Genomic DNA, 24,420 nt, shown 5'->3' on the forward strand with positions numbered 1-24,420 from the left:
TAATCAAGGGAGGAACATAATAACGAAGCTCTTCCTTTTTATTTTATACTTAGCCATTGCTATATCTTCACTACAACAAAATCAAAGTTCTAGAGACAATACAAACACCAAACAGAAGAACAAGAAAAGCTAAAAATAAAACAGAAATTGAACCTGATTTAAATAACACTATAGAAATAAATTCCTTCTCACTGTAAAAATCCTATTCAAGCAAGCGATGAAACCCAAACAGCAACTGATAACTCTTTCTCCAACTTCCTCCATGAAATGGAAGCAGCAGTATCTCCACGACTTGTCTATCATCAAGCTGCTAAATGTCGCCACAAACATGACAACAAATCCAACTCCCGCGCCCACAAAAAAACATTGCCTTATCTCCTGCTCATCATCATCGTCATCATCTTCAATTTTCCTTTCCGTTTCCTTTTCTCTGGCTAGAGAGCAATCCGTTAGCAATGGTTTCCCACAAAGTTCCGGATTGCCTTCGAAACATGAAGGATCAGTAAAGGTTCCGAATTGGTTTGTTGATGGGATAGGGCCACTAAGGTTGTTATGTGACAAGTTAAGATGGCTCAATGAAGTGATGGATGACATGCTCAATGGGATAGAACCTGAGAGATGGTTAGAGGAAAGGTCTAGTGTCTCCAATAGCTGCATGCTCCCTATGTCCTTTGGAATTCTTCCTGATAATTGGTTCCAAGATAGATTCAGAGTGCCTAAGGCTGAGAGATTAATAATCTCAGTCGGGATTTCTCCGTGAAGGCTGTTGCAGGAAAGATCAATAAGATTCACTTGATCTAAGGTGAAGGTGTATGTCATTTTTGTTCCTTTCTTAACCAACTCCATCTTGGGTGTAAAGACATAGCTGAAACGGTAGTAATTAGGAAGCCACTTGTAAAATTTTACGGACTTAAAAGCTCTCAAACTTCCCAGGCAGGAAGGAATAGAACCTTCCAAATGGTTATGTGAAAGATCAAGAATTTGGAGGCTAGAAAGTTGGCATAGTTGTGGTGGAATACGTCCATCAATCATGTTACCCGTCATTCTAAGCTTTTGCAGAGATAAGAGACTTTCTCCGAACCACACGGGTATGGTGCCATTGATTTTGTTCTCTCCAATATCAAGTGTAAGCAAGCTTTTGCAATTCCTCAATGATTTTGGAAGTTCTCCAAAAAGGTTGTTGCGACTCAATCTTAACCAAAAAAGTGAGGGTGGTGAACACACTGAAGGAGGAATACCACCTGAAAGATTATTCCCCGAAAGATCTATGACATGAAGTTGTTGCAATTCATACCACCAATCAGGGAGCTTTCCGGACAAATGATTGTCTGAAATGTCCAATCTCAAAAGTTTCTTTACCTTTGTTATTGAATATGGTATAGATCCGGTAAAAGCATTTCCAGAAAGATCTAAAACTTGGAGTTTTGTCATCACATGACCAATATTTATGGGAATAGATCCTGAAAACAGGTTGTTTGCAAGATTCATATGTGTCACATCAGGCCAAAGAGGTAACAAACCATTGAAGTGGTTGGAACTTAAGTCCACCACGACACCATATTTGTAACTAGAATAGAAGTCCACTGTCCAGCTTGAATAATATGATTTAAAACTTACTAACCTCGGAAGACTTCCACCAATCTGGTTATCTGATAGATCGAGATACTGCAGTTGTGAGCACAGATTCCAAAGCCAAGGAGGTATTGGATCTGAAATGGAGTCACTGGAGAGAATAACAACCTCAAGTTGCTTTTGAGTTTCAAGCCATGTTGGGAAGTTGGGACCCAAACTGCAACTTCTAAGCTCAATCTCTATGAGGCTAAATGGAGGAACCCAATCATTGGTCAAGTTGACTGCAAAACTTTTTCCACAAGATAGGGATAACTTTTTCAGTTGATGGAGTCTTGCAAAGTGATTTTGTGAAAGGTTGCCTTCCAAAGCATTTGTTGTCAGCCGCAACTCGGTTAATTCAGAAAAATTAAAAATACTCTCAGGTAATGCTCCCTTAAGTTGATTATGTCCCAAGTCCAAAACTTCCAAGCCTGATAGATGCTCAATAGTTGTTGGAATCGTGCTAGATATTGGGTTAAAACAAATAGCAAAGATCCTTAATTTCTTCAAATGTCCTAATGAGTTTGGCAATTGCCCTGTCAACTGGTTATCGCATAGACCTAAGTACAATAGGGTCGTGTTGCTGCAGCTGGACAACCCTTCCACCACTTGACTTATGTCTCCACTAATTTTATTGTGCGATAGATATAACACCTGCAAAATACAGAGTTTACCCCACTCAACATTTGATATTGGACCTTCAATGTTGGTGATTCCTATATCAAGTGTCTCAAGGGTGGTGGCATTAGACAACCATTTAGGCAGAACAGAATCAACAAAGTTATTCCCTGAAAGGTCGAGATGAGAAAGGTTTGTCATATTCCAGTTGGGGAAGGAATAAGGGAGATAGTGAAGACTACTGTTTACCAAAATCAGAGTCACTAAAGATGGCAGCTTATTAAAAGCCTCAAGCCAATTTGTTGCTAAAGAAAGGTCCACAAAAGAAAGATCAACATACTTCAAAGAAGACAGACTGGAAACCCAATTCAAATCTTTGACCCAGCTACTCTCAGCAGTATGGTGAGGAAAGGAATATTGATTAAGGTCTAAATAACGTAAATTGGATAGATTTCCAAATGAAGGAGGAATACCAACAAGAGATGAAAGACTGAGGTTAAGGTACTGTAATTTTTCAAGAGAACCCAAGAAATTGGGAGTGGCAAGTCCTTGGAAGTCATTGCCACCAAGGTCTAAATACTCTAAATGTTGCAAGTCAAGTAAAGCAGGACTTATCTTGCCACCCAAGCATGTTGAATTGCCTGGAATCAAATCTCCCCATTTCTTCCCATAACAATTGTCTGATCTGTCATTGAGATCAAGGCTGATGACATAACCAGTTTGGATGTCACAGTAAACACCTTCCCACGTGCAGCATTCTTTGCCAATCCAAGAAGCCAGTCGATCAGACGGGTCTGTGAGACTTTGCTTAAATCTTAATAGAGCTTTCCTCTCCCCCTTAACACATCTCACTTTGACTTCAGTAGTGTTTGCGAGAGGTAAAGATGCAGTTTTAGTAGCTTCAACTGGAACCAGTATAGGAAAGGATTGAAGAATGAAAACAAGCAGGGTAACTAAAACTTTCCAGTATGCCATTTCAGTTAATCTTATACTAATGGAGATGGCAAGTTTAAGGTATATTGGTTTTTGTTTTCTGGCCTGTTGATATAGAGAGAAACAACCCATAATTGTATTTCATGCAATTAAAAGAGGAAGCTTTTTTCAAAGTCAAGTCATCTGTAGGACTAGTGATAACCAGCTGGAAATGGACGATTAAGACTAGAATTATTTGAGATCATCAATATACCTTAGCTGGAGCCAATAAAGACACATACTGATTAATGACAGTGATTATTAACTCAGATGAAGTATCCGAGTTTGACATTGAAGCTAAACAATATTAATCCTAAAATGTCTTCAAAGTTAATTATGCCTCTGCCATGCATTATGTACCTTGAATTGAAGTATGTAATGCCATAAAAAAAGGTTCCGAAGTAAAATAATGTAGATGAAATTTGAAATTAATATTTTAAAAATTTAACAAGGATGCTCTTTGTGAAGTCAAGCACGTTTGTGGACTAAGTGGCGTCTACTTATTCCCCTATTCCACGACCAACCAAAGTAGATATTTTTTTGTGGCATTCCGTCAAACTCGCTAAAGAAAAAGTGAGGGCCTCTACTATGCAAGCGCATTTCTTTTTAGTAATAATTATGTAAAAACTAGTACTGAAATATAAGAGTATTTAGAAGAGAGAGTAAACATTCTAATGTGTTCTATTCTTATGTAGCTTTTCTGAGTTCCAGTTCAAAATAATTTTTTGTGCTTTGGCATTGTTTATTAGTACTATTGTTTTGACTCTACCAATGAAAAATTAGATTGGAAGGTGCAAAGAATGGTAATATGCTTTACTAAAGATTAAATTTCCGAGAAGAGAAAACTAAATTAATCGACTATTTCTGGAGAAATTTTTCTGTATTTCTTTCCCTTTTTCAGTTCCTCCTCTATTCATTTATAACGCTAATAACAATTAAGAATCTGTTTGATCAAACGTATCATTTATTAATCTATCCTTTTCTACAATCGCTACTTGATGTATGGCCAAAGGTCAATTGGTGTCGTATATCCTGTATATCAATTTCACCACATATCTTTATCTTTATTATTCTTTTCCCAGCTTAAGAGGAAGATGTCAGTTATCTCCCAAGTTCTCCTAATCATCATGCTATTCTGAACTGCATTATGAGTATATAGGGTTGCAATTAGAGCAACTGATCTTACTAATCGTGTGATTTTCTTGATAAAAATTGTTCCACCATGACGTGGTACGTGAAATAAAGTAAAAAGGTTTATCTCACGATTGGTACCTCTTTTGATGAAGTTCGAACTTATAAAGGGAACTCAAACTTCATTAAAATTCTAGGAGCTTGAACTAATAAAAATTGACATTCCATGAATTTATCCTCCAATTTGAATTGCATATGTCAAACTCTTTTTCTGGAGTTTGAACAGTATCAATTTAAACTCCAAACTTTTTCTATGTGTTGTAACTATAGACGTTTTCTGTAAACAATAATTTGCTAACTATTGATATTGGTTTCCCGTTGTTCGTATGCAGAGAGCATCCAACAGAATTACACCTGATTAAGAGATTTCTTAGCTTATCTGATTGCCTAAGTCCTATTTTATTTAAAGAAAGGGCGTAGAAATTTTGAGGTTCTTTTATTTGAATGGTATCAGTTTACTTGTGTTTACTAAAATGTAAAGACACAACATCATTAAGCTACTTTTACTGAGTGGAATTATTACTGAAACCTATGCTTTTGGAGCCTTTATTATTTTGCTTAATAGATGGTAATAGTATTTAACATTTTCAATCGAAGTTAAGGAAAGTGGTTAACAATGTGAGCAATTTAGAATGAATAGCTTGTTGAGTAACTTCTGCCTTTACCTTAGTTATAGGCAAAACAAGGCTAGTAATTTCTATTTCGTTAAAGTCGCTAAATCAAGCGACTGCTTTATAAGAGTTGCATAGTCAGAATACCACTCTAGTACTTTCGGAGGACAAATTGTCCTATTTCAAATAGTTTAGGGGCAAAATGTGTCATTCTTTCGTAGGAGCGGGAACAGCTTAGCGGAGACTGGAGCGGGCATTTTTGAGCTACTTGGCTAATGACGATGGCCTTTTTAAGCTACTTGATTAACGATTAAGGGTAGTTCTGTGCCAAAAAATAAACAAAGGGTCTCGAATAGTTCAGAAGCAAAGGGTCTCGAATAGCTCAGAAGCAAAACTGACCCTTTTCCCAAAACCTTACCGGATATTCTTTGAGTTTATTGAATTGATAGATGTACCTTCAATGTTTATAGATTCACTTCACAGAGCTAAAGGAGGAGTTGCATCTGAAAAAGCATTCATGTTTTAGAACGAGTATGCGAACTTCTTCTATAAAAGCTCAGCCGCACCCATTAGAAATCAAAGCTCTGTTTTGTCTATTTTTCACTCTTTATATAGTGCTTAACCAAGGGAGGAAGATGATCAAAAAGCTCATCCTTTTTATTTAATACGCGGCCATTGCCATATTTTCACTACAACAAAATGAAAGCTCTAGAGACAAGGCAAAGGCCAAACAGAAATAACAACAGAAAATAAAATACAGCAGAAAATCCACCTGCTTTTAAAAACACTTACAGAAATCAATTCCTTCTGACGCTGAAAATCCTCTTCAAGCAAGTCATGAAGGCCAAACAGCACCTGATAATTCTTTCTCCAACATCCTCCATGAAATGGAAGCAGCAGTATCGCCACGACTTGTTTATCATCAAGCTGCTAAATGTCGCCACAAACATGACAACAAATCCCACTCCCGCGCCCGCAAAAAAACATTGCCTTATTTCCTGCTCATCATCATCATCATCTTCAATTTTCCTTTCCGTTTCTTTTTCTCTGGGTAGAGAGCAATCCGTTATCAATGGTTTCCCACAAAGTTCTGGATTGCCTTCGAAACATGAAGGATCAGTAAAGGTTCCAAATTGGTTTGTTGATGGAATAGAGCCACCAAGGTTGTTATGTGACAAGTTTAGATGGCTCAGTGAGGTAATGGAAGCCATGCTCAATGGGATAGAACCTGAGAGATGGTTAGAGGAAAGGTCCAGTGTCTCCAATTGCTGCATGCTCCCTATGTCTTCTGGAATTCTTCCTGATAATTGGTTCCAAGATAAATTCAGAGTGCCCAAGGCTGAGAGATATGTAATTTCGTTTGGGATTTCACCATTAAGATTGTTGCAGGAAAGATCTATAAGATTCACTTGATCTAAGTTAAAGGTGTATGTCATCTTTGTTCCTTTCTTAACCAACTCCATCTTGGGTGTAAAAACATAGCTGAAAAAGTAGTAGTTCGGAAGCCACTTGTAAAACTTCACGGACTTAAGACCTCTCAAGCTTCCCAGGCAGGAAGGAATAGAACCTGTCAAGTTGTTATGTGAAAGATCTAGAATTTGGAGACTAGAGAGATGGCACAGTTGTGGTGGAACACGTCCATCAATCATATTACCAGTCATTCTAAGCTTTTGCATAGTTAATAGACTTTTTCCGAACCAGTCAGGTATGGTGCCACTGATTTTGTTCTCTCCAATATCAAGTGTAAGCAAGCTTTTGCAGTTGCTTAATGATTCTGGAAGTTCTCCGGAAAGGTTATTACGACTCAATCTCAACCAAAAAAGTGCGGGTGGTGAGCATATTGAAGGAGGAATACTACCTGAAAGATTATTCCCTGACAAATCTATGACCTGAAGTTGTTGGAATCCATACCACCAGTCAGGGATCTTTCCAGACAAATGATTGTCTGAAAGGTCCAGTCGCAATAGCTGCATCACTCTTGTTATTGAATATGGTATAGATCCTGTAAACTCATTTCCAGAAAGATCTAAAACCTTGAGTTTTGTCATCACATGACCAATGTTTAAGGGTATAGTTCCACAAAACAAGTTATTTGCAAGATTCAAATGCGTCACACTTGGCCAAAGAGGTAACAAGCCATGTAAGCTGTTGGAACTTAAGTCCACTACGACACCGTTTTGGTAACTTTTTTTCATGTCTTTCGTCCGGCTTTGGAATGTTCGAAAATTTACTAACCTCGGAAGATTTCCACCAATCTGATTATTTTTTAGATCGAGCCATTGCAATTGTGAGGACAGGGTCCAAAGCCAAGGAGGTATAGGATCTGAAATGGAGCCATTGGTGAGAATAACAATCTCAAGTTGCTTTTGAGTTTTCAGCCATGTCGGGAACTTGGGACCCAAACTGCAACTTCTAAGCTCGATTGTTGTGAGGCTAAATGGAGGAAGCCATTCATTACTCAAGTTGACCACAAAACTTCTTCCACAAGATAGGGATAAAACTTCCAGTTGATGGAGTCTTGCAAAGTGATTTTGTGAAAGGTTGCCTTCCAAAGCATTTGTTGTCAACCACAATTCAGTTAATTGAGAAAAACTAAAAATACTCTCAGGTAAGGCTCCCTTCAGTTGATTCCCTCCCAAGTCCAAAATCTCCAACCCCGACAACTGCTTAATAGATGCTGGAATCGTGCCAGATATCAGGTTATAAGAAATACCAAGAGCCCTTAAGTTCTTCAAATGTCCTAATGAATTTGGCAATTGCCCTGTCAATGCGTTTATGTCAAGACGTAAGAACTCTAGGGTCGTGTTCCTGCAGCTGGACAACCCTTCCACCAATCGACTTATGTCTCCTTTAATTTTATTCTGCTTTAGATACAACTCCCGCAGATTACAGAGTTTACCCCACTCAACATTTGATATTGGACCTTCAATGTTGCTGGACTCCATATAAAGTACCTTTATGGTGGTGGCGTTAGTCAACCATTTAGGCAACACAGAATTAACAAAGTTATTCTGTGAAAGGGAGAGATAAGAAAGAGAAGTCGTATTCGGGAATACGAAGGAGTCAGGGAGATAGTGAAGACTACTGTTTAGCAAACACAGAGACACTAAAGATGGCAGATTATTAAAAGCTTCAAGCCAATGTTTCGCCAAAGAGAGGTTCACAAAAGAAAGATCAATGTAGTTCAAAGAAGATAGACCGGAAACCCAATTCAAATCTTTGACCCAGCTACTCTCAAGAGTACCATAAGGATAGGAATATGCATAAAGGTCTAAATAGCGTAGACTCGATAGATTTCCTAATGAAGGAGGAACACCAATAAGAGATGAATAACTGAGGTTAAGATACTGTAAATTTTCAAGAGAACCCAAGAAAGTGGGAGTGGGAAGTCCTTGGAAGTCATTACCACCAAGGTCTAAATACTCCAAGTGTTGCAAGTCGAGTAAAGCAGGACTTATTTTGCCACCCAAGCATGATGAATTGCCAGAATTCAAATTTCCCAATTTCTCCTCATAGCAATTGCCTGATGCATCTTTGAGATCAAGGCTGATGACATTACCAGTTTTTAAGTCACAAGAAACACCTTTCCAGATGCAGCATTCTTTGCCAAACCAAGACGCCAGTCGGTCAGAGGGATCTGTGAGACTTTGCTTGAATCTTAATAGGGCGTTCCTCTCACTCTTAACACATCTCACTTTGAATTCAGTAGTATTTGTGAGAGGTAAAGATGCAGTTTTAGTAGCTTCAACTGGAACAAGTATAGGAAAGGATTCCAGAAAGAAAACAAGCAGGGTAACTAAAACTTTCCAGCATGCCATTTCAGTTAATCTTATAGTAATGGAGATGGCAAGTTTAAAGTATATTGCTTTTTGATTTCAAGCCTGTTTATATCGAGAGAAACACCCATAATTGTACTTGGTGCAATTAAAAAAGGAAACTTTTTTCAAAGTCAAGTCATCTGAAGAACTAGTGATAACTAGCGGGAAATGAACGATAAAGACTAGAATTATTTGAGATCATATGTGATAGAACCTATGGGTTCACACTTTGCTAGTTCACAATCTTAGAGTTTACTAAAACAGTGTAAGGGACCAGGTCCTTAAACTATTTTCACATATAATGACAGGAAGTAAATAAGGCAAGTAATTTTACGTGAAAAACTCATTGCTCAAGGGATTAAAAATCACTACCTACCCCTGTAGTATTTTCAACTTCACTAAAACGAGCAACTTCAGATTACAACCTATTGCAACCTAGGAAATTAAACTCTTAATCCCTAACCCTTACAATACACCCACTGTAAGCACGTTTACAATAACTCTATTGCAAAGCTCCAAGCCTTGACTAACTCTAGCCAATGACTTAACTGATACTTAGTTAACTCTAGCTAAGAAAACAAAGTTACAAATATTGAAATCTGTCCTACTATGATGCTTCTTAACAAGCAGTGTAGGAATACAAATTAAGAACATGAAACAAGATTCAACTATCCTAAGGACTTCAGATGTCTTCAGTGGCAGGAACTGGTCCCTCTGATTGTTGAGATCTTGTTCTTCTGAGCACCTTGAGAAAGGTGGCGGCTACACTTGAGAAAGATATTACTTTTTGGATTTGTAAGTGTTAGGTCAAATAATCCCAACATGTTGTGTATATATGAGACCAAATAGAGAGCATATGAGAAGCATGTGACCATAGATGGCGATTTTTCAAGGGCTTTTAACATACATACAGCATGTCTTCTGCCTTCAGCTCGAACGATTAGTGTAGCAATTTCACAGCTGTTAAAATGTTAAATACCGATACTTCTCATGGGACCTGATAGAGGACCTGGTCCTTGGCTCGTTTATCGAATCATCAAAACTATGAAATGATATGACTCATCAATATGTATACATTATCTGGAGCCAATAAAGACATATAGTGACAGTGATTATTGAAGCTAAACAATATTTATCCTAAAATGTCTTCAAAATTAATTATGCCTCTGTCATGCATTATGTAGTACCTTGAATTTCCGAAGTAAAATAATAGATGAAATTTGAAATTTACATTTTAAAAATTTAACAAGGACGCTTTTTGTGAAGTCAAGCACGTCTGTGGACTAAGTAGCGTCTAATTATTCCCCTATGGCTTATTCCACTACCAACCAAAGTTGATTTTTTGGTGGCATTCCGTCAAACTCGTTAAAGAAAAAGTGAGTGCCTCTACCAATAAATTTCTTTGTTGTGTTGATAGATGATACTATGCAAAAGCATTTCTTTTTATAATAATTATGTAAAAACTAGTACTGAAATATAAAGAGTATTTAGAGGACAGAGTGAACATTAAACATTCTAATGTGTTCTATTATTATGTAACTTTTCTGAGTTCCAGTTCAAAATATTTTTTTGTGCTTCGGCATTGTTTATTAGTACTCCCTCCGTCCTATATTACCTGGTCACTTTCCTTTTTGCACGCTCCTTAAGAAATCATAAATAAAAGATGTATTTTACTACCTTATTCCTATCTCTCTCCAATAAATACATTCGGATCAATATTGACTATTTTCAAGAACATTTAATACTAAGGGTAAGATGAGAAAGATTTAATTAATTTTATCTTGGTTTTGTAAATGAATAAGTAATTTGGGACATATATTTTTAGTAATGTCGCCAAGTAATCAGGGGCGAATCCAGGTATAAAAAATGGGTCACGTGAACACATGGTCACCCGACTAAACTCGGTTTATTATGTATATAATTCGTAAAATATATATAATATTAACTAAAGGAACACATGTTCAAACTAGACCGAATGGAGCACTAGCTAAGTACTATCTTTAATCACTTAAGGTTGTGGGATCAACCCTACTAATTACACTTTTGCATCTTTTTTTTAAAAGAAAATTCTAAAGTGAACTCGTCCTCTTGAAATCCTGGATTCGCCTCTGCAAGTAATATGGGACGGAGGGAGTAGTACAATTGTTTTGACTCTAACAATGAAAAATTAGATTGGAAGGTGCAAAGAATGGTAGTAGGCTTTACCAAAGATTAAATTCCCGAGAAGAGAAAACTAAATTGATCTACTATTTCTGGAGAAATTTTTCTGTATTTCTTTTCCAGTTCCTCCTCTATTCATTTATAACGCTAATAACAATTAGAAATGTTTTTGATCAATGTATCCTTTATTAATCTATTGTACAATCCCTACTTGATCTCAATTTAGCATTGGGTTTCTTTACTTATCAAAACGAAAAAGATGGCCACATTGAGGTTCACATTATTAGAATCGCGGTATTAATGAAATCAAGCACAAATAGTAAAGTTTATGTAAGCTTGTTAGAGCATGCTACTCTGGTCATTCTATAGTAACTAGAGGGCGTATACCCGTGCACAACACTTTGGATTATAGTATATCTATGTGTATGTAGTTATATTTGGATAGTGATAATATATATTTTATATTGCTAATAAACATACATAAGTTTGCACTGTTTTTATGCATATATATATATACACACTATGTTCAAAACACGATTAATATAATATTGTAGTTTATGCTCCATATCCAAAACTTTATTATATTAGTGTTTGCTATGAATACAAAGTTGGCAAAAATTTATTAATACTTTTCAAAAGAGAAGACTTGTTTAAAAGAAAACTATTTTTCTCTCTTTGAGATAAAACAATAGCAATATTTAAGCATCAGTTGATACTTTGAATTTTAATTCGATTAATTTAAAGGTGTAAAATATTCTATTGTTAATGTATGTAGATTGGACCTAAACAATACTTATTATTTTTTATCAAATTTTGATTTGGATAATTCTAATTCAAATTATTAAATTAATTTTACATGTTTAAAATGAAACAAAGTAGAAATTTGATTTTCTATTTAAATGATTTTAAATTTTTGGTAAATATTCTTAGTTTAGCTCATTTTACTTGTCATGTTGTCTTTTGCATGATTTTTTAAGGAAACGTCAATTAGAATTAGAATTTGACTAATTTACCTTATTAATTATTTGATCTCCATTTAATATTATTTTTTCTTTTACGATATTAATCTCTTTTCACATTTATTAGAGTAAGGAAAAAAATGAAAAAGTAATTAAATTCTATCTTATTTTAAAATATAAATATTTTAAGTATATTTATTTTAGTAAACATAACAAATAAATGACATGGCGGAATAGCAAATACAACAGTTAAATATCTAGATTAGATCTCAGGCTAATATAAGAAAAGAAAGGAAATTGTATGTTTTGGCTACTTAACCTTTTGAAGAAAAGCAATAATATGGGGTTCATGTTTTTTTGCTGTACAATAATTTCATTTGCTCCCACTAATGGGTTCATACACATGTGACAATGAATCCACCATTATTGACTTAATGGGAATACTTTGGGAATTACATGAATATTATTTGATTTTTTAATATGGGGTGCACGTTTTTTTTTTGACATTGCTTGTTTTTTTAATATGGAGTCCACTTCTTTTTTTATGAGTTTGGAGATGGTGGGGTCCACTTTTTTTTCCTTTTATTTTTTATTTTTAATATTGCTTGGTGTTTTTAGTATTGGGCCCACCTTATTTATTTTTTTAATATTACTTGGTGTTTTTAGTATAGGGCTCACCTTATTTTTTTTTTATGGTGACTGACGACGAAGCATGCGTGTAAACCCATGCTTTTATATAGTAGTAAAGTAATATGGTGTACCAGTAGAAGACACTGTGTTTGCTGCACTGGCAATATACCAACAATACTTTGTTCTCATATGAGAATGTATTTGTCTGAGTAAACCAGTCAACCAGTTTCGGTTTAACTTGGCTCAAACCGTGTCGAAACCGGAACCGGTTAACCGAATATTTTTTACCGGTCCGATTTCAATTTTTTTGAAACTGGAACCGGACCGGTTAAACTGGTGAAAATTAAAAACATATATATATATATATATATATCCGCCGGGGCCGAGCCTTTCTTGTCCGTTATTGGACCGTTGGCAATGGTCCATTTGCAAAAATGGCCGTTGCCAAACGGCCATATACTCATTTTTTTGCCCCCCCCCCCCCCCCCCCCCCCCAACCCCCCCCAAACTTTTTTTTTTAACACTTTAACCCATCCCCCATCCCCCACCCCCTATATAAACCCTTCTTCATTTTCATTTTAATCCACACCAATTCACTCTTCTCTTTCTCTCAAATCTTAATCTCTCAATTATAGTTACTTTGCAACAATTAGCCACTTTAAATTTCTCTCAAATAAATATTATAAAGTCTTATTATAGTTTCAATTATTAATTTTGCAATTATAATATTGTTGGTGGAGTTAGTGATTTTGCAACAATCCGAAGTAGCTTTGGTGGATTTGCAATTCTAGCCGCCTTCACTTTGTTGGAAATTAATCCGGCAATTTGGTACCTTCGTTCCAACTCTATCTTTATTTTTCGCAATTTAATTTAGCAATTTAATTTATTGCAATTTATTTTCTTGTGATTTATTTGAGTGTGATTTAAATTAATTCTATTTAATAATGGCAAAGAGATTTAGACGTGGTCGGTAGTAGTAGTATTGTTAAGGGTGGGCTTAATGAGGAAACATTTGTGGAAGAAACACCTAATTTAGGTATTGATGTTGGTGGAAATAATTCACTTTTAGGTCAGGCAACGCAACAACATTTTACCGACACTTTAATGAAATTGATGATGATGATGAAACATAAGCCCCGAAAATCCCATATACATGATACATGCACAATCACATACACAAGACAAACCGCCTAGAACTGGTAAGCCAACCGCTAAAATTTGAAAATTTATGACTAAGGATAGGGAAAGCCAAACAGTTAAATGTACCCTATGTGGACAAATATTTGCTTTTAGGTAGTAAGGATGGTGGAACGGGTACACTAAATGGTCATACGAGAAAGAAACATATGGATGTTTGGGAAGAGCAAACGGGTTCAAATGTGGGGGGTATTCAAATGACGATAAACCCACGAATCGGTAGAAATTTTAAGTATGACAAGAAAAAAGAGCGTGTAGAAATAGCTAAAATGGTAGCCTATGATTGTTTACAATTTTCCTTTACTTCGGGTTTGGGGTTTGTTACTTACATTCAAAGTTGTTATAATCCGTTATTTGAGGGTATTCCTAGAAGTACTTGTAGAGCGGATATTATAGATTTGTATAAAAAATATAAATTTTATTTGCGCCATGTATGTAATTCTTTAAATTGTAATGTTTCTCTTACCGCTGATTTAGGTCTTAGTCTTAACAAATTAGATTTTTTTGCTATTACATGTCATTGGGTTGATGACAATTGGATTATGCAAAAAAAAATTATAACTTTTTTATATGATGAAGGAAAAGGTCGTCATGATGGAAATTTTTTAGCGGATTCAATGTCTACTATTATGAGATTTTTTAATATTTATAGAAAAACACTTTGAATTGCTTTAGATAATGCTTCTAATAATACAAAGGCGATTGGTCTTTTAAAAAGAGAATTAAACCCTCCACTAAAAAATATTTTTCATGTGAGATGTAGTTGTCACATTTTAAATTTAATTGTTAAAGATGGTCTTGTGTGTTTTGACGATTCTATTCAAAAAGTTAGAGATGCGGTTGCGTTTTTTTTTTTATAATGCTAATAGGGGAAGACTTAGAGATTTTAAGAATGCTTGTGTGGAAAATAACCTTAGACCTAGGAAAATTCAAGTAGAAATTGAGACTAGGTGGAACTACACTTACATTATGCTACAACAAGCATATGAGTATAGGATTCCCATACAACAAGTTCACAATAAATATAATATTAATAGTGATGATTGGTTAAATTTTACGCATTGGGAAGATGTTAAAGAATGTATTGAACTCTTAGAAAAATTTTATAATGCAACTCTTGCTTTTTCTAAACAATTTTATCCCACGGTAACCGAAATTTTAGCCTACTTAGCGAAAATAGCTAGAGTTTTACAAGAGTATAAATATAAACCCTAAGTATCAAGCGGCTATTTTTGAAATGATAATCAAATTTAAGAAGTATTTTTTTTCCATCCCAACTTTATTTATATTGGGTTCTCTCGTTAAATCCTTGTTTAAAAGTGTCTTATACTAAAGCATTGGTTGGTCAAATTTATACATTTTTAGAAATTGAAGCAGGAGTTCGACCATCTTTAGCTGAAGCCGAACTCGCTATTGATGACGAGTTTAGAATTTTTTTTACTCATTATTCTAATTTGGAAGAACGTGCTACACCCGTTGCTCCACGCCCTACTACTTCTCAAAGTAGCAAAAAGGGCTTGTCGGGTTTATCGCATTTAAAAGTTTTACATTCACAACCAACTCCTTCTTCTAGTGCAAACTTTGATGAATATAACTTTTATTTGATGCAGCCAAATGTGGATATCAAGGAAGCTCGGATGAATTGGACGTCTTAGCATGGTGGAAGAAGTACAAGGCAAGTCATCCGATACTCTCAAGAATAGCTCGAGATATCCTTACGGTTCAAGTATCAACCGTGGCTTCGAGAGCGCATTTAGCCAAGGAAGACAGAAATTGGAGACCATAGACACTCATTATCCGGCTTTAGCTTGCAAGTACTAGTGTGCATTCGCGATTGGATTAGATCGGAGCGACGCAACCAAAACTTAGAAGCGGACGAAGGCGAAGAGGAAAAAATTGAAGATTTGATAGCAAGTGGACCGGACCAAATGGAAGACTTTGAAGATATCTCCATGGGCGAATATGATATGGGGGAAATTAACGAAATGATTCAGAGTTGGTGATTTTATTATTCTACTATTTCTTTACAACTCTTGTATTATTTGCAAGTTAGAAAAAAAATTACAACTTGCAAATAAATGTTATCCAAGAATAAATAAAATATATAGCTCATTGAGCTTTCTTCTATTTACTTGTATTCATATTTTTACTTATATTAAGTTAGTTGAATATACCTAAAATATACTAAGAATATACTTATAATATACATCTACTTAAATTAAAAACTAGAAAGTTATATACTTAAAAAATACTATATATAGTGTATATATATATATATATATATATATATATATATATATATATATATATATTATAAGTATATATTCATATATATTTTAGTTATATATATACTAGGTATATGTATACTATATATATATATATATATATATATATATATATATATATATATATATATATATATATATATATATATATATACACGAATTTATAAACTTAGAAAAAAATTAAGCTATAAATAACTTAAGTTATAATATATAAGTTATAAGTATATAACTATATATAGTATACTTAAACATATATGTATATATATATATATATATATATATATATATATATATATATATATATAAGTTATAAGTATATATAGTATACATATAAAAACATATATATATAACTTAAACATATATCTATATATATATAAATATATAAGTTATATAACCTAAGTATATTGATATATATAATAAGTATATTCTTACTATATTTTAGGTATATGTAGTATAACTTAAGCATATAACTAATATATATATATACACGTATATATTGACACACTATATTTACTGTTGGCATTCGTTAGTCGAAGAATATTTAAACTTTACTTATAAACTTATATAACATATGTAAATATACCTAGTATATACTAATAAATACTATAATATATATATACTATACAAAAAATAAAAAAAAAGGGTTTGAATCGTTTGACCGAATTTAGGTTCGGGTTTTGATTTGAAACCAGAAACCGGAACCGGTGGCCTGTTCCGGTTTTTTAACTGGAAATCGACCGGTTCCGTAACCGGTTACCGGTCCGGTCCGGTTCGAACCGGTTGACAGGTTTAGTCCCGAGTAATGCCTTCTTCAATTCTATGGGCTACTATTCTACAATTTCGGAGATGAAACGGGAATTTAATTCAGTCCATCTTTGTACGTTCATTATATATTACCAAAAATGAGTACAAATAGAAGGATCAGAAGACAATTGGTATCACTGTATGAGTTCCTAAAAGCCGAACATGCAGTTATAATCAAAAGGTCAACTGGTGTTATATATATATATATATATATATATATATATATATATATATATATATATCCTGTATATCAATTTCACCACATATCTTTATCTTGATTCTTCCCAGCATAAGAGGAAGGTCAATTATCTTCCAAGTTCTCCTAATCATTATGCTATCCTGAACTGCATTATGAGTATAAAAGGTTTGCAATTAGAGCAACTGATCTTACTAGTGTCTTTGAGTTATAAGTTGAATTTCTATAAATGTGTCTTGGAGTTCGAACTTATAAAAGTGAACTGAAACTTCATGAAAATTCTTAGAGTTAGAACTAATAAAAATTGAAACTCCATGAATTTTTCCTATAATTTGAATTGCATAGGTCAAACTTCGGAATTTTTATCTGGAGTTTGAACTATATCAATTCTAACTCCAGTAACATTTCCTGATGTCCTTGTATTTCAAGTTACACCAAAGTTTTTTAAAAAATTAGTGTTTTAATCTAGGGGTATGATCATTGAAATACTATTTGTGCATCAAAAAGTGCCTAAAATTTATTTAGTTTTCAAATGGCAGCTAAAACTTCATTAGTCGTTCAAAAAGTTGCTATTTGTCCATTTCTCCCTTGAAAAGCACCTTGATTGTGTGCTTCCTTTCCGTCAAAATTTATTCATCTTTAAGACTAGAACCTTGCGAAATAATAACTGAATTACATGATACATAATTAATTAAAGTAGCGCGCAAGCTATTCTGGACATTAGGTCCAAAGTTATCAAAGAAAAAATTAATCATTTCCTCTTGTATTAGCAATAACTTTTTATTTCACGCCATAACAAATTAAAAAAGTTGCTGTAGGAATTTCCATATGCGGAATTAACTACTGGGAACTACTCTCTCTGTCTCAATTTATTTGATACATTTTTTTTATTATGTCTCCAAAAGAATAATATATATATCCATATTTAAAAATAAATTAACTTAAATTTTTTCCATTTACTCTTAATGAAATAATTTACAGTCACTCAAGTATATTTGTTTTATTTTAGACCACTAATTTTAAAAGTATTTATTCCTTCTTAAATTTTATGTATAGTCAAATTGTATCATATAAATTGAGACAGAGGTAGTATATGATTTAACACTTGATTTCTGCATATTATCTAGAACCGATTTACCTCCACATTTCCGTATTCATTCGTTTCGAATTTTGGTTCTGAAATTGTCTAATAATAATTTCCTTATCCTCAAAATAAAGTAAATAAATCTTCCTTTCTCTATGACACAAAACATATCTAAATTTGTGCGGCTCCTAAGTTTACTTCCCAACCATCACTACTCTACCGGCGCTACCACTCATATCCACCGTACAATGACAACCACCGCCGTTAACCCATCCAACACTCGTTTGGGCTGGATCGGTACTGGAGTAATGGGCCGTTCAATGTGCGCCCACTTAATTAACGCCGGTTACACTCTCACCATCTTTACCCGAACTCCATCCAAAGCCCAAGAACTCATCTCCATGGGAGCCCAATGGGTCGACACACCAAAAGCTGTCGCTTCTCAATCCGACGTCGTTTTCTCTATTGTCGGTTACCCTTCCGATGTTCGCCACGTCATCCTTAACCCTAACTCCGGTGTTCTTTCCGGTCTCCGTCACGGCGGCGTTGTGGTGGATATGACTACTTCTGAACCTTCGTTAGCAGTTGAAATTTACTCCGCCGCCACCGCCGCTGGTTGCTCCGCCGTTGACGCACCGGTTTCCGGCGGCGATCGGGGAGCTAAAAATGCTGCTTTATCGATATTCGCTGGTGGTGAGGAAATGGTTGTTAAAAGGCTTAATCCGTTGTTTAACCTGCTTGGGAAGGTTAATTACATGGGTGCCCCTGGAAAAGGGCAGTTTACGAAATTAGGGAATCAAGTAGTTATTGCTTCATCTATGGTGGGTTTATGTGAGGGGTTAATTTATGCACATAAGGCTGGTTTGGATTTGAGTCATTTTTTGAATGCGATTTCGACGGGTGCTGCTGGGTCGAAATCGTTGGATTTGTATGGGAACAGGATATTAAATAGGGATTTTGAACCTGGATTTTATGTGAATCATTTTGTTAAGGATTTGGGGATATGTTTGAGGGAATGTCAGAATATGGGTTTAGCTTTGCCTGGGTTAGCGTTGGCGCAGCAGCTTTATCTGTCGCTTAAAGCTCATGGTGAGGGCGATTTGGGTACTCAAGCTCTTGTTTTAGCGCTTGAGAGGATTAATAATTTGTCACTTAAATCTGAGGGTTCTCCTGTTGGCAAACTTTAGACCTGTTGTATCTTTGATCCATGGCTAGTATGTATCTGTTTATGAATGTTAATGTTCTTACATTTGTATTCTGTATCCGTTTATCCAGTTATGAATGTTAATGTTCTTGCATATAAAAGAAGGTGAGAGTAATAATCTCTAGTAATTTGATGAGATTTCCAGGACAAAAGATCTCGACTTTTGTCACTGCGCTGAGACTTGAAGTTGTTTGCTACAGTTTCTTTAGTGTTCGCTTCGTCTATTAATGGGGATATTCAAAAGGCACAGATACTTCTTCTGACTCTGGATCTGATTGGGTGCACTTGAACATATGACCCTGTATTTGGGTTGTCCAAACAAGCGCTCTCTGCAAGGCAGCTGAAGAACCTTTTGAGGGCTTTCCTCCAAGGAGGAAGACTAATGGAAAACCAATGATCTAATGTAGTTGTTACAGTGACATTTTTAGCTAAACTTATCATAACATCACATTTTACGTCAATTTGCTTCACTACCGTTCTTGTTCAGTTGCATTGTTGCCATTTTGTTTAAATACTGAAACGTATTATTCATGCTCTAATCTGGTGTTTACGCCAGTATTTTGTTTTGATAAATGATTTCCTACCTCAAGGAAAGTTGATGAGTGGATAGGAAAAGAACTTTATAGTTGAAAGAAAGTTAACAGCATTGCAGGATATCAATTCAAAACCTCATCTCTAAATTTGGGTTGTTGCTTATTTGATTGTCAGCAACTTCACGTCTTGTCTGCCAGGACAAGCAATGCTTCTTGCCATGGCAGCTATTATCAGCAGCCTTTTCCAGGCAAGCGATGCTTCTTGCCTAAGCCTGCACGAAGATAAGAGACATTCTCTGGACCGCCCTGGTATGGTGCCATTGATTTTGTAATCCCCAATATCAAGTGTAAGCAAGCTTTTGTGGTTGCTTAAGTATTTCAACCAAAAAAGTGAAGGTGATGAACATACTGAAGGAGGAATACCACCTGAAAGATAATTCCATGACAAATCTACGACCTGAAATCATACCACCAATCCGGAATCTTTCCAGACAAATGTTTCTGAAAGGTCCAATTTCAATAGCTGCTTCAGTCTAGTTATGGAATATGGTATGAATCCTGTAAAAGTATTTCCAGAGAGATCTATAAACTTTTGAGTTTTGCCATCACGTGACCGATGTTTAAGGGTATAGATCCTGGAAACAAGTTGTTTGCAAGATCCAAATGTCTCAAATTTGGACAAAGAGGTAACAGACCGTGGAAGTGATTGGATTTATTAGTTAGGAATTACATGATCTCAAATATAGTGTTTCTAAAATTAAGAAACACTAGAAACCCCAGGGAGGAACAGAAGGACAAAGGTCATCCTTTTTCATTTACTCCTCCTTTAGTTACTGCAATAAAATCTACTACTATGGAGACAAACGCCACACCTAAAGAACAATAAAATGTATAATTAAGCAGAAACAGTTCCTGGTTTTAATAAATACTTTAGAAACTAATTCCTTCTGACTCTGAAAATCCTGTACAACCAAGCCTTGAAAGCAATACAGCACTTGATAATTCTTTCTCCAACTTCCCCCATGAAATGGAAGCAGCAGTATCCCCACGACTTGTTTATCATCAAGCTGCTAAATGTCGCCACAAACGTTACAACAAATCCTATTCCCGCGCTCACTAAAAACCCCAACAATTCATCCTCATCATCATCATCATCATCATCATCATCTTCTGTTTTCTTATTCATTTCTCTTTGTCTGGGTCGAGAGCAATCTGTAATCAATGGTTTCCCACACAGTTCTGGATTACCTTCAAAACTTGAAGGATTAGTGAAGGTTCCAAATTGGTTTTTTGACGGGATAGGGCCACCAAGGTTGTTATATGACAAGTTAAGATAGCTCAGTGTAGTGATGGAAGCCATGCTCAATGGGATAGAACCTGAGAGATGGTTAGAGGATACGTCCAGTGTCTCCAATTGCTGCATGCTCCCTATGTCCTCTGGAATTCTTCCTGATAATTGGTTCCCAGATAAATTCAGAGTGCCCAAGGCTGAGAGACCTGTAATCTCATTCGGGATTTCTCCATCAAGGTTGTTGAAAGAAAGGTCAATAAGATTCACTTGATCTATGGTAAAAGTGTATGTCATCCTTGTTCCTTTCTTAACCAACTCCATCTTGGGTGTAAAGACATAGCTGAAATGGTAGTAATTGGGATGCCACTTGTAAAATTTCACGGACTTAAGAGCTCTCCAACTTCCCAAGCAGGAAGGGATAGGACCTGTCAAATTGTTATGGGAAAGATCAAGAATTTGAAGGCCAAAAAGTTGGCAAAGTTGGGTTGGAATGCGTCCACCAATCATGTTGTCCATCATGCTAAGCTTTTGCAAAGATAAGAGGCTTTCTCCGAACCACTCAGGTATGGTGCCATTGATTTTATTCTCTCCGATATCAAGTGTAAGCAAGCTTTTGCAACTGCTCAATGATCGTGGAAGTTCTCCAAATAGGTTATTGCGACTCAATCTCAACCAAAAAAGTGAAGGTGGTGAACATATTGAAGGAGGAATATCCCCTGAAAGATTATTTCCTGACAAATCTATGACATGAAGTTGTTGCAAATCATTCCACCAGTCAGGGATCTTTCCAGACAAATGATTGTCTGAAAGGTCCAATCTCATTAGCTGCTTAACTCTTGTTATTGAATATGGTATAGACCCTGTAAAATTATTTCCAGAAAGATCTAGAACTCGGAGTTTTGTCATCACATGACCAACATTTATGGGAATAGATCCTGAAAACAGGTTGTTTGCAAGATTCATATGTGTCACATTTGGCCAAAGAGGTAACAAACCATGGAAGCTATTGGAACTCAAGTCCACCACAACACCATCGTTGTAACTAGAATAGAAGTCCACTGTCCGGCTTTGGGATGATGGAAAGTTTACTAACCTTGGAAGATTTCCACCAATCCCGTTTTCTGATAGATCAAGAAGCTGCAATTGTGAGCACATTGTCCAAAACCAAGGAGGTATAGGATCTGAAATGGAGTCATCGGAAAGAATAACAACCTGAAGTTGCTTTTGAGTTTTCAGCCATGTCGGGAACTGAGGGCCCAAACCACATTTTCTAACCTCGATAGATGTGAGGCTAAATGGAGGAATCCATTCACTACTCAAGTTGACAGCAAACCTTTCTCCACATGATATGGCTAAAAACTTCAACTGATGGAGTTTTGCAAAGTCATTTTCTGAAAGAGTGCCTTCCCAATCATTTGTTGCAAGGAATAACTGAGTTAATTCAGTAAAATTAAATATACTTTCAGGTAAGGCTCCCTTCAGTTGATTTTGTCCCAAATCCAAAATTTCCAACCTTGACAACTGCTTAATAGACGTGGGAATCGAGCCAGATACCTGGTTAAAAGATATACTAATTATCCTTAAGTTCTTCAAATGTCCTAATGAATTTGGAAACTGCCCTGTCAACCGGTTTCCAGGAAGACTTAAGACTTCTATGGTCGTGTTGCTGCAGCTGGACAACCCTTCCACCAATCGGCTAATGTCTCCATTTATTTTATCCTCTGTTAGGTACAACTCCCGCAGATTACAGAGTTTACCCCACTCGACATTTGATATTGGACCTTCAATTTTGGTGAGTCCTATATCAAGTGTCTCAAGGGTGGTGGCATTAGACAACCATTTAGGCAGAACAGAATCGACAAAGTTATTTCCTGAAAGACTGAGAATTGAAAGGTTTGTCATATTCCAGTTGGGGAAGGAGTGAGGGAGACGGTGAAGACTACTGCTTTGCAAACTGAGAGTCACTAAGGATGGCAGCTTATTAACTGACTCAAGCCAATGTGTTGCAGAAGAAAGGTTCACATAAGAAAGATCAAGATACGTTAAAGAAGACAGACTGGAAACCCAATTCAAATCTTTAACACTGCTTTCAACAGTATCATAAGGATAGGAATATGCACGTAGGCTTAAATATTGTAAACTTGATAGATTTCCAAATGAAGGAGGAATACCAACAAGGGATGAATGGCTGAGGTCAAGGTACTGTAATTTTTCAAAAGAACCCAAGAAAGTGGGAGTGGCTAGTCCTTGGAAGTCATTGCCACCAAGGTCTAAATACTCCAAGTGTTGCAAGTCAAGTAATGCAGGACTTATGTTGCCACCCAAGCAAGACAAATTGCCTGAAATCAAATATCCCATTTTCTTCTGATAGCAATTGCCTGATGTATCTTTGAGATCAAGCCTGATGATGTTACCAGTTTGTACGCCACAAAAAACACCTCTCCATTTGCAGCATTCTTTGCCAATCCAAGAAGCCAGTCGATCAGAGGGATCGGTGAGATTTTGCTTGAATCTTAATAGAGCTTTTCTCTCTCTCTCAACACATCTTACTTTGGCTTCAGTGTTGTTTGTGACTGGTACAGATGCAGTATTAGTGGCTTCAGCTGCAACAAGTAGAAGAAAGGATTGAAGAAAGAAAACAACTGCAGCAACTAAAACTTTCCCCCATGCCATTTTGAGATGATCTTATAAGTAGTAATAGAGAAGGTAAGTTTAAAGTAGATTGCTTTTGGTTGTGTGGTGCCTGTTTATATAGAAAAACAACTATAACAGAGGATAAATAATTCAAAGATGTCACTCTCCAAATTTCAAATGGAGGAGTCCTGCCTACCAAGTGGTTCATTCATTGCCTATTTGAGAAGGCACTCGTCTAATTCGGATACATGTCGTAGTGACTCATTCAAGTCTGTAGACTTTTCACAGTAGACCCAAGGGAGTCAGACAATACAAGTTGCTGCATTCAACTAATTATCTTTAACGCAGGGTGAGATGAAAGTCTCACTAGTATTAGTTGAATGACATAAATGCAGTAGTACAAACTTCAATTTGAATTTCTTCTGTATATTCTAAAACTAAACTAGAAGTATGTGATATAATTTGGTTTTTAAAAAGGCTTTTATCAGGCAAGGTTACAATAATTAGTAATGCTTTTTAATAAGCATCGACAGTATAATTATTTTTTTACATAGTTTAACCTATGATATTATGTTAGTTTAACTTATAAATGACCTGATAATGTGAAAGAGTTTGACCATCA

At 35.6% G+C, this 24,420-nt stretch overlaps 4 protein-coding genes across 4 annotated transcripts; 1 reads left to right on the top strand and 3 right to left on the bottom strand.

The window, feature by feature from the left end:
• Positions 1 to 168: 168 nt before the first annotated feature.
• Positions 169 to 3,294, bottom strand: LOC132062109 (receptor-like protein EIX2). The gene has a single exon (XM_059454750.1). The coding sequence runs from the start codon at positions 3,292 to 3,294 to the stop codon at positions 169 to 171; it is 3,126 nt and encodes a 1,041-aa protein (XP_059310733.1).
• Positions 3,295 to 5,800: 2,506 nt separating this feature from the next.
• LOC132062110 (receptor-like protein EIX2) lies at positions 5,801 to 8,821 on the bottom strand. Its single transcript, XM_059454751.1, has one exon. It carries the CDS (start codon positions 8,819 to 8,821, stop codon positions 5,801 to 5,803), a length of 3,021 nt encoding a protein of 1,006 aa, XP_059310734.1.
• A 9,380-nt stretch (positions 8,822 to 18,201) lies between these two features.
• Positions 18,202 to 19,478, top strand: LOC132064249 (probable 3-hydroxyisobutyrate dehydrogenase-like 1, mitochondrial). The gene has a single exon (XM_059457162.1). It carries the CDS (start codon positions 18,292 to 18,294, stop codon positions 19,321 to 19,323), a length of 1,032 nt encoding a protein of 343 aa, XP_059313145.1. The 5' UTR covers positions 18,202 to 18,291; the 3' UTR covers positions 19,324 to 19,478.
• A 555-nt stretch (positions 19,479 to 20,033) lies between these two features.
• Positions 20,034 to 23,837, bottom strand: LOC132062111 (receptor-like protein EIX2). Its single transcript, XM_059454752.1, has 3 exons — positions 21,122 to 23,837; positions 20,693 to 20,745; positions 20,034 to 20,330 (listed from the first exon to the last, which is right to left on the bottom strand). Exons 1-3 carry the CDS (start codon positions 23,835 to 23,837, stop codon positions 20,034 to 20,036), a joined length of 3,066 nt encoding a protein of 1,021 aa, XP_059310735.1.
• Positions 23,838 to 24,420: the final 583 nt, after the last annotated feature.

This window comes from Lycium ferocissimum, chromosome 7 (assembly GCF_029784015.1).
Source record: "Lycium ferocissimum isolate CSIRO_LF1 chromosome 7, AGI_CSIRO_Lferr_CH_V1, whole genome shotgun sequence".
Lineage (NCBI taxonomy): Eukaryota > Viridiplantae > Streptophyta > Magnoliopsida > Solanales > Solanaceae > Lycium > Lycium ferocissimum.

What these genes read in the sequence shown, in the direction of transcription:
- LOC132062109 (XM_059454750.1), bottom strand. Translation starts at nt 3,294, where the DNA reads ATGGGTTGTTTCTCTCTATATCAACAGGCCAGAAAACAAAAACCAATA.
- LOC132062110 (XM_059454751.1), bottom strand. Translation starts at nt 8,821, where the DNA reads ATGGCATGCTGGAAAGTTTTAGTTACCCTGCTTGTTTTCTTTCTGGAA.
- LOC132064249 (XM_059457162.1), top strand. Translation starts at nt 18,292, where the DNA reads ATGACACAAAACATATCTAAATTTGTGCGGCTCCTAAGTTTACTTCCC.
- LOC132062111 (XM_059454752.1), bottom strand. Translation starts at nt 23,837, where the DNA reads ATGGCATGGGGGAAAGTTTTAGTTGCTGCAGTTGTTTTCTTTCTTCAA. An exon ending in TAATCCTTCAAGTTTTGAAG is followed by an intron (nt 20,746 to 21,121) that starts GTAATCCAGAAC and finishes ATTGTTCTTTAG; the next exon opens with GTGTGGCGTTTGTCTCCATA. An exon ending in TTGCAGTAACTAAAGGAGGA is followed by an intron (nt 20,331 to 20,692) that starts GTAAATGAAAAA and finishes GTATGATTTCAG; the next exon opens with GTCGTAGATTTGTCATGGAA.